The sequence below is a fragment of the Castanea sativa genome, chromosome 9 (assembly GCF_040712315.1).
Source record: "Castanea sativa cultivar Marrone di Chiusa Pesio chromosome 9, ASM4071231v1".
Taxonomy (NCBI): domain Eukaryota; kingdom Viridiplantae; phylum Streptophyta; class Magnoliopsida; order Fagales; family Fagaceae; genus Castanea; species Castanea sativa.
In genome coordinates this window covers 23,269,386-23,279,473 of record NC_134021.1, presented here as the reverse complement: position 1 = coordinate 23,279,473, position 10,088 = coordinate 23,269,386, and the positions used below count along the sequence as shown (strand labels likewise).

General features: G+C 50.9%; 1 protein-coding gene across 1 annotated transcript; it reads left to right on the top strand.

Moving 5' to 3' along the window:
- The first annotated feature begins 873 nt into the window (after positions 1-873).
- On the top strand, positions 874-2,493 carry LOC142608931 (uncharacterized). The gene is made up of 3 exons (XM_075780586.1): positions 874-1,011; positions 1,204-1,581; positions 1,747-2,493. Exons 1-3 carry the CDS (start codon positions 874-876, stop codon positions 2,491-2,493), a joined length of 1,263 nt encoding a protein of 420 aa, XP_075636701.1.
- Positions 2,494-10,088: the final 7,595 nt, after the last annotated feature.

The following is a 10,088-nucleotide window of genomic DNA, read 5'->3' as shown; positions in this document are numbered from 1 at the left end:
TGCCACTCTCATTTCCTCCCACTCCCAACTAAACCCCCACTTATGGGTAATAGTATTGGACCCCTCCTTCCACCCACCAGAAGAATAATCATGACTGTTCCACTAAGTTTGGCTATAAATAGGCAAAGAAGATTTAGTTGAAGGGGTTGGCAATTCCAAGGTGGAGAGACTAGAGAAAGTTACACTAATCATCCCCTAAGGAGGAAAGGGGAGTGCGAGTGGGAAAAGAGGGGAGACTTAGGAAACAGGTCTGCCGAGCATAGCGCCACCCGTGGTAGGAAACCCAAAAGCCCACTATACAAATAGATTGTGAGCCCAAACTCCTTTGAGGCCCAGCAGCCCTATTTTGGAACGCACAATCGGCGCCGTCTATGGGAATCTCCTACGTAGCTGTGGTGCTATCTTGGCACGCTCGTAAGGATGTCTGGAAGCGGACAGAGAAGCCATGCAGAGAGCGGCACTGGAGGGTCGTCGTGGGGGTCTACGTGGCGAGAAAGGAGGCAAAAAAGGCAGGAGGACAGAAGGCATGAGGAGGTAGAAGAGTCTGGGCCCGGAGAGGTGTCATACCAAACCCTCCGAATAATGTCTGACGCCTCGGGCCGCAGCCGCCTTGACAGAAGAGACCAGGAGCTTGAATGGAGGGACCAAGAGCTCGAGCACCTGCGCAGGGTGGTCAGGGATTTGGAGTTGCAAGCACGGGGCCGATGCAGGAGAAGGGACCAGGGAGAACGAAGGGAAAGGTTAGTAAGTGTGGGTAATCACCGTGAGGCAGGATCTCATCAATCCGGGTCTCGTAGGCACCGCGACCGCTCGCGAGAGTATGCGGACTGTGAATCGACTTCCCCCGATGCGGAGTGACCACCTAACACGGCCATGGATACCATGAGCCGAGCATTACGTCAAGCTGCTCGGTCTCCGTTCTCTAGAGATATCGAGAGCGCGCCTATGCCGAGCCGGTTCACACGCCTACCGTTCAATTCCTACACTGGGAAGACAAACCCGGTGGAACATGTAAGTCACTATATTTAGATGATATCCTTACACTCCCATAACGACGCATTAATGTGTAAGGTTTTCCCCTCGAGCCTTGGGCCCACTACTTTAAGGTGGTTCAACGGGTTGAAGAAGGGCTCGATCCATAGTTTTTCGGAACTGATCTAGGAGTTCAGAGTGCGGTTCATGACTTGCAGCTGGGTGCCGCAGCTCGTGGACGCGTTGCTATCAATGAAGATGGGGGCTGGAGAGACCCTTCCCAACTACGCCAGTCGGTACTGGGAGTTGTACAACGAGATTGGCGGGGGTAATGAAAAGATCGCGGCAAGCACCTTTCGGATGGGCCTACCCGAAGAATTCGGGCTGAGAGAATCGTTGACCTTAAAGCCTCCCGAGGATATGAGGCAGTTGATGAGGCGTATCGAAGAGTACAAGCGCTTAGAAGATGATTGGCTGCAGTCTAAAGGGAAGGAGCCGATAATTAGTTATCCTCGGAACAACGGCTTCAACCCTAGACACAGGAAGGATTTGAGAATTCAAGAGCTCGGCCCAGCGGTTGGGGGAGTCAACGTGACGTTTAAGGAGCTCGTACACCACATCATTGATAGGATAAAAAATGAGCCATATTTTAAACGGCCGAACAAGATGGCGGGCGACCCGTCAAGGAGAAACTAGAATTTGTATTGCTCCTATCACAGGGATAAAGGGCACACCATTGAGTAGTGCAGGGTGTTGAAAGATCACCTGGAACAGTTGGTGAAGGCGGGGCATTTGAAAGAGTTTCTGGTGGAGACAGGGAATCAGGAGACCGGACAGGCTGATCGACTGCGTCGAAACCCTCTCCCACCCCCTTTGGGAGTGATAGAGGTCATCCACGCCGCATCGAGGGCAATTAAAGCACCCACAACAAAAGGGGTGTTGACCGTGGTGTCAGCGAAAGGAAGTGCGAGCGAACAACCCCCGGGTAAGAAGCCGAGGTACAGTAGACAATCCACCGCGTTCGACGACGATGACCTAGAAGGTACTACTCAGCCCCACCACGATGCTTTAATAGTCACGGCCCGAATAAGGGGATTTGTAGTGAAGAGAATAATGATAGATCAAGGGAGTGGCACAAATGTAATGTACCCAGACCTATACAGGGGGCTCGGCCTGAAAAAGGGGGACTTGTCCAAGTATGATACACCTTTAATGGGATTTGACCGGCATATGGTGATTCTAGAAGGGCAGATTTCGCTCCCAGTTATCATGGGAGGCAGGGAGGTAATGGTGACATTCATAGTGGTCGCCTCTTTCTCACCGTACACGGCAATATTCGGAAGGCCATGGATACATGACATGGAGGCTGTGCTGTCCACCTTGCACATAAAAGTCAAGTTCCGAACTGATGAAGGGATTACAGTGATAAGGGGTGATCAGCAAGTGGCCAAACAGTGTTTGGTAGCCATGGCAATCAAACAAACAGAGCAGAAGGAGTCAGCCGAGAAGGCGCCCCTATAGCAATTACAGCATCCCTTGGGGGAGGGGACTAACGCTGCCGAGGATTTGGTAAGCGTAAAGATCTTACCGGGAAGTGAAAGGAGTTTTTAGATAGGGGCGGGCTTGAATGATGGGGAAAGGGTGCAGCTACTACTATTCCTTATACAAAACGTGGATGTGTTTGCGTGGAATCCATATGAGGTGCCCGGTGTCGACCCCGAGTTCATAGTTCACAAGCTGAATGTGGATCTTCTATGCCCCCCAAGAAACAGAGACCGAGACGGTCTGCTAAGGAGCATGTGGAAGCCGTCAGACAGGAAGTTGGGAAGCTGAGAGAAGCGGGGGCCATAAAGGAAACGTTCTTTCCAGAATGGCTCGCAAACACGGTGGTCATGAAAAAGAAGAGCGGCAAGTGGAGAGTTTCTATTGATTTTACCGATTTGAACCGAGCATGTCCGAAGGATTTGTTTCCGATGCCAAAAATCGACCAATTGGTAGACGCTACGTGCAGGCACCCGAAAATGAGTTTCCTCGATGCTTTCCAGGGCTATCACCAGATTGCCCTAGCCGCCGAAGACCAAGAGAAGACGACATTCTTAATGCCCGATGCTAACTACCACTATACCGTGATGCCGTTCAGTTTGAAAAACGTGGGAGCCACTTATCAACGAATGATAACGAGGATGTTTAAGGATAAGATTAGATAGACGGTGGAAGTATACATTGACGACATGGTGATAAAGAGCAAGCAAGAAGGACATCACGTTGGTGACCTGAAAGAAGTGTTCGAGATACTCCAACGACACCAGCTGCGCCTCAACGCCGATAAGTTTGCATTCGGGGTTGGATCCGGCAAGTTCCTGGGTTATTTGATTACTGAACGGGGGATAGAAGTCAGCCCCGATCAAATTGAAGCCGTGAAGCGTCTCAAACCGCCGGGCAATTCGAAAGAGGTTCAAAAGCTTACTGGTATGTTAGCTGCTCTTAAACGATTTATTTCCAAGTTCGCTAATCGGTGCCAGCCTTTTTACCAACTTCTGAAGAAGTGGAAGGGGTTCCAGTGGGACGAGGAGTATGACAGGGCCTTCCAAGATCTAAAGGATTACCTTGGCCGGGCATCGACGTTGTCAGCCCCAGAGCTGGGAGAAGACTTGTATATATACCTCTCAGTATCCGAGCATGCAGCGAGCGCCGTACTACTGAGGGATAACGGTGCACAGCTCCCGGTTTATTACATCAGCAAGACACTAGTCGACGCAAAGACCAGGTACTTACCACTAGAAAAACTGGTGCTGGCACTTGTGCACTCCACCCAAAAATTACCCCATTATTTTCAAGCCCACACAGTCCACGTCTTGACCAAGTACCCGCTCCAGTCATTGTTGAGGAGATCTGACTTTACGGGGAGGATAGCCAAGTGGGGGACTCGATTGGGCTCCTTCGACATCAGATACAAGCCGAGGAACTCAGTGAAGGGACAAGTACTTACGGATTTTATTGCCGAGTTCTCGCCTAGAGGTACGGACATAACTTGCATAGTAGAAGTCAAGCCATGGAAGGTGTTTGTGGACGGAGCGTCCAATTTGGCTGGAGCGGGGGCAAGGATCGTGGTCATCACCCCGAAAAATCTGAAGCTAGAGCACTCATTCAGGTTAGGCTTCAGGGCTTCTAATAATGAGGCCGAATACGAGGCTCTGCTAGCAGGACTAAGGGTTGTCATGGATCTGGGGGCAAAGAAGGTGGAAGTATACTCGGACTCCCTCATCGTGGTAAGTCAGGTCCAAGGGAACTTCGAGGCCAAGGATCCCCAGATGATAGAATATATGCGGCTAGTAAAGCAGATGATGGGTAACTTTGTGATAGTCAAGATCGAGTGGATAGCTCGGGGATAGAACCGGCACGCCGATTCTTTGGCAACTCTAGCATCATCAATAGCTGACGAGGTACCTCGGCTGATCAGGGTGGAGTTGGTGCCCGAGCCAAGTATTGCTGCCAGAGCATTGATTCTACAGGTCACTGAAGCCGAGAAGTATTGGATGGATCCAATCATTGACTTCCTTTCAGAAGATCGAGCCCCGGAAGATGAGAAAGAGGCAGCCAGAGTACGGCGAACTTTCTCTCGGTACTGGTTATCTGCCGATCGGAAGCTATATCGCAGATCATTCGAAGGGCCATACCTGCAGTGCCTTCGCCCCAGCCAGGCTAAAGAACTATTAGCCGAACTGCACGAGGGAGTCTGCAATAGCCACGTGGGGGGACGCTCGCTGGCACACCGAGCAATGACCCAAGGTTTCTAGTGGCCGCAGATGAGGAAGGAAGCCACCGAGTATGCTCAGAGATGTAAACAATGTCAGGTTCACGCGTCAATGATCTACCAACCGGCTGGGAACTTGAACTCAGTTTGCAGCCTGTGGCCATTCGCCCGCTGGGGGCTGGATATAGTCAGGCCATTTCCCCGAGCAACGGGCAACCGAAGGTTCGTGCTGATGGCAGTAAACTACTTCACAAAGTAGGCAGAGGCCGAGGCACTGGCCAACATCCGAGACGTTGACGTTAAGAGATTCGTATGGAGGAACATTATAATAAGGTTTGGCATGCCGAAATCTTTAATATCGGACAATGGTCGGTAGTTCGATAGCAGGGTTTTCTGGGAGTTCTGCGAGAGCTTTGGTATCCGGAACCGATACTCCACACCAGCCTACCCGCAGAGCAACGGCCAGGCAAAAGCGACAAACAAGGCTATCGTGAGCGGCCTGAAGAAAAGATTGGAGGGCGCCAAGGGTAGATGGGCCGAGGAGTTGCCAAGCGTCCTATGGGCATACCGAACCACTCCAAGGAGATCCACTGGAGAAACGCCGTTCTCTCTAACTTACGGGGTGGAGGCAGTCATCCTTGCTGAAGTAAACCTGTGTAGCGCCCGAATTGCAGGATTCGCTTCTGACGAGAACGAGGAGTTGATGGCTAAGGAGCTGAACTTGCTAGAGGAACACCGAGATGTGGCCACCATTCGGCTGGCGGAGTATCAACAGAAGCTTGCCCGGAGGTACAATAGAGCTGTCAAAAGGAGGGAGTTTGCCGCGGGAGATCTGGTACTCTGAAAGGTAGTGGGGAATACGCGAGAGACGAGCGCGGGAAAGCTAGCTCCGACCTAGGAGGGGCCCTACTATGTGACTGCTATTGCCGGAGCAGGGGCATACTACCTGGAGGATTTGGAGGAAAAACCGCTCCACCGGCCATGGAATGTTCGCAATTTGAAAAAATTCTATCAGTGACCGGACACCCTCCAAAGATATAAACTTGATGTAATCTGGCATTACTGCATGTTTAATAAGAAGACATTGATTCAGATATCCCCCTTTTCTTATTTCATGTTATTATCGCCAGGCAAGAATTATAAAGAGAATCGCGAGGGTAAAGGCAACTCATTCACGGCAAGGACAGAAACCTGCCCTCGGTTCGATTCCTATCACCGAGAAGGTGGAAACCTTATGCCATTTTTATCTAAGGACAAAAACCTACCCTCAGTTCGAACCCTTTCACCGAGCAAGTGAAAACCTTACGCCATTTTTATCTAAGGACAAAAACCTGCCCTCGGTTCGAACCCTATCACCGAGTAGGTGAAAACCTATCACCGAGCAGGTGAAAACCTTACACTATTTTTATCTAAGGACAAAAATCTGCCCTCGATTCGAACCCTATCACCGAGCAGGTGAAAACCTTACGCTATTTTTATCTAAGGACATAAATCTGCCCTAGATTCGAACCCTATCACCGAGCAGGTGAAAACCTTACGCTATTTTTATCTAAGGACAGAAACCTGCCCTCGGTTCGAGCCCTATCACCGAGCAGGAGAAAACCTCACGCTATTTTTATCTATGGACAAAAACCTGCCCTCAGTTCAAGCCCTATCACCGAGCAGGTGAAAACCTCACGCTATTTTTATCTAAGGACATAGACCTGCCCTCGGCCCGATTCCTATCACCGAGTAGGTGAAAACCTTACGCTAGTCTCACGTAGGTACAAGGACCCGTTCACATACGCCGAGCGTCCAGTGACATAATCCCCTACGGCTTGAATTCAAAGGGGCTACTCCCGGCCCCCAAAAGCGAGAAAGTAAGGTATGATGGCATTTGCCAACGACATTAACATTAAGAGAATAATCGCGTACAGGATTGGCTGTTATCAAGCAAGCAATAGAGAAGCACAAGCGGCATTTAAACAGCATAAATTGAAAAAACGATATTTAAAAAACATTAATTATGACTATCTGGAAGACAGGGAAATTGTTCCATCGCCACAGCCCGGCGATTTGAGCTCTTCAAACATCAAAGAAAAAATAATAACAGTAATAAAACAAAAACAAAAAAAAAAGACAAAGAAAGGCTAGATTATCAAACGGCAAGGTCGGCTGGTGTGGGCGGAGGAACAGGCTGCTCAGTTCCACTCACAGTTGTCGATGGGACATGGTCTGGTGCAGCTTCGGCCCCAGCGCGGATATTACTTGTAACCTCTGGGTCAGCTACCTCCATATGAGCGTCAATATCCCGCACGAGGTCGATCATACTCGGAGTCTCCTCCTCGTTTGAAGCCTCGGCTCGACTCTGAACGGCAGGGGGAGGAAGGGCCGGGTAACGGATCTGCTCGGGGTTCCACAGTGGAAAGTCCGCAGCCACCCCTATCGCCTGAAGGGCAGCTAACCATCCTTCCCCGAAGCCATGGTGAATGATCGGCTCCGCAGAGTTTTCAGCATCCGAGAAGCCGACATTGTACCACTTTTCCTCGCAGGCTTCGAGGGACTCCTTCAGGCTAGCGATTTCATTAGCTTGGGCTAGACTCAATCTGTCCACCGTCGCTAGCTTGAGCTCGGTCTCCCCTAGCTTCGCCTCCAGGAAGGTCAGCTTTCCCTCGGCGGCCTGCCGGGCCTTCTCGGCATCTACCGCTTTCCTCTCCGACGCCGCGGCAGCCTCCCCTTTCTCCCTAGCCATGGCCTCAGCAACAACCTTTACCGCCTTTTCCCCCTACAGGGCCTCGGTCGCATCCTTCAATCGCCTGGTCACAATGCTGGTCATCTGCGCGGCCTGGAGATAGAATAGTAGCCAAATGGTGAAATTAAAAAAGAAAAGAGAAGACCACTCAATATAATACACACAGTCAAGGGGAATAGAGCGTTACTGCGATGGAATGCCATTGTAGTCACGTGGCAAGTGTCACATCATCGCCCTGCACATAGTAATGGACATCCTCGGGCAGCATGAGGCCCTACGCCAAACTTTGGGCCACTCGCCCTCCTGCACCCCTGTCCCATAGCCAGACGCTAGCGGTTTCCGGCAAGCACTTGTCACCTAACCAGAAGCTGTGTTGCCAACCGACTACCGGCCGGGAAGAGGATGCCACGTTGGTTCCAACCTAAACCACAGGGGGTGTGACCACCGGCCCCTCCGGAAGCCTGGAATTTCCTGCTGCACGGGGAGGGGTCTTCGGCAAAGCGTCACCCAGGACAGGAGGGTTATTCTCGGCAACCCTTTTTCTCTTCCTGTTTTCGCCCCCGGGAGGAGTTTGACTCGTTCCTTTTGAGGACTGAGTTTGAGCCGCAGGACCGGTGCCGGGAATGAACCGAGAAAGGGTCATCTCCCTATGCTTCACCATTCTCTCCGCTTGGTCGGCAGCTGGTTCCTCGGCTACGGGGGCAGCGTCCTCTGGTTGTCCAATCGCTTCGTGCCTTCGTCGACTCTGGGACACGCACTCGGCAGAACCATCCCTCACCGGCGCAATGTCGTCTGTAGTGGTATAGCGCGAGCCACTTACTCGAGCCTCGCCTGTGGTGAGCCCGAGGGGAAGGAATGTCTTGTACCGCACGTCGATGTACGATAGGAGCGGACTGTCTACCAAAAGCGCCTGGCCGAAGTTTTGCCAAGTGGTGTACACAGGGTTGACGCCGACGATCAAATGAGACGCCCTAAGTTGCCCGTCGTCGTGCACGAAGATCTCCAACCTAAGAACGAAGTTGAGGTCTCGCACATGTATAACTCAACTGTCCGGGAAGAACCTTCTGGATTCTGCAACAAGTCTGGGAACAAACCGGTCAGCTAAAAAAAAAAATATATATATATATATATATATATATATATATATATATATAAAAGATGCAAGAACAAGTCAAATGGGGATTGTCGGTACCGACCAACTTCACATGGTGAGAGTGGGCAAAAAAGCTCACTGGCATGCCAGTTACCACGCACTCGAACGAACTCTCCGGCCGAGTTCCTATTAGAGTCGAGCAGGCAAGATATAAGCCGGACTCGTGTATCTCTAGTTTTCAAGTAATAACCACGGGCGAAGTTGTTACACAGTTTATACATGAAATTTATGTCGTGCTGGTTCAACTGCAGCCCGAACATGTGGTTTAACCGGATGACACAGCTAACAACCCTATAAAAGTTGGGGGGAAACTAGTCGGGGCACAGGCCGTAAAACCCTAGGGTACCTATTACGAGAGGGTCTACAGGGAACCTAACCCCACCCTCGAGTATTGACATCAGCGGGAAGAACGCTGCGTTCGAGTCAGCAGCCCTCTGAAGTTTGAGGTCGCTCACATTGCAATACGCAACGTCGACATCCCCTGGGACGCCAAAGGTCTCTCTAAAACTAGCCAAGGCAGCCCCAGGGGTAAGTAGGTGAGAAAACCCCATTCCTAGAGTATAAAATGGAAGAGAATCGAAAGGGAAAGAGAGGTAGAAAGAACTTACTTGGGGCTCTAGGGAGTGGAGAACTGAGGAGGTTTTTGCGCTGGAGAAGAATGCTCTGCAAAGGAGGGGTGGGGAGCAAGAGAAACGCGAAAAGTGAAAAAGGAGTCCAGAATGGGCTATTTATAGGACCTTGAAGCGTTTAATAAGGCCAGGGGTGGGAAAAATAAACCCTCCCAAATCCCTTTCTTGGATAACCCCCACATGTGTGGGCACTGTTCACGAACCGTCAGACGGTTCACGAACTGTCGGGCGGTTTGCCAACTACCAAATATTAATTATTGACATGACGACCTGATACAACGCCATTTTCGAGGAATCCGCTAAGACGATCGCCCTGGCCGTGTGCCGAGAGTATACATCCACGAGAAGCCATCACTACGACTTGCCCGGGATCCTTGATTCATCGCCTGAAGCAGAGCATGAATCAAGGAAGGGCTATTGTACGGGCCTCACCCCCTGTCAAGCCTAATCGCCCTAAGGCTCATGAAGACTAACTCTTATAAGAGCCCCGTGCTGATCACACATGGTAACACACGTGCCGTCCAAGAGGTTTGAGCTTGGAGTGCTCAAAGCAGCCTGTGACGTTCCCCTACCGAGCACAGAACTTACATGTAGGGTTGGTCCCAATGCCACTATCATTTTCTCCTTCCCGCCACCAAACATCCACTTAGATGAAACGGTATTGGACCTCCCTTCCATTGCCTAAGGAACGCCCCTGCCGAGCATCAAACCCAGTAGTGGAGCCAGTTCCAATGCCACTCTCATTTCCTCCCACTCCCAACTAAACTCCCACTTATGGGTAATAGTATTGGACCCCTCCTTCCACCCACTAGGGGAATAATCATGACCGTTCCACTAAGTTTGGCTATA

Bases quoted from the DNA above. Each gene is read 5' to 3' on its own strand.
- LOC142608931 (XM_075780586.1), top strand. From the start codon at position 874: ATGGATACCATGAGCCGAGCATTACGTCAAGCTGCTCGGTCTCCGTTC. The intron at 1,012-1,203 runs GTAAGTCACTAT...TGGGTGCCGCAG, and splicing joins AGACAAACCCGGTGGAACAT to CTCGTGGACGCGTTGCTATC. The intron at 1,582-1,746 runs GTACACCACATC...CACCTGGAACAG, and splicing joins ACGTGACGTTTAAGGAGCTC to TTGGTGAAGGCGGGGCATTT.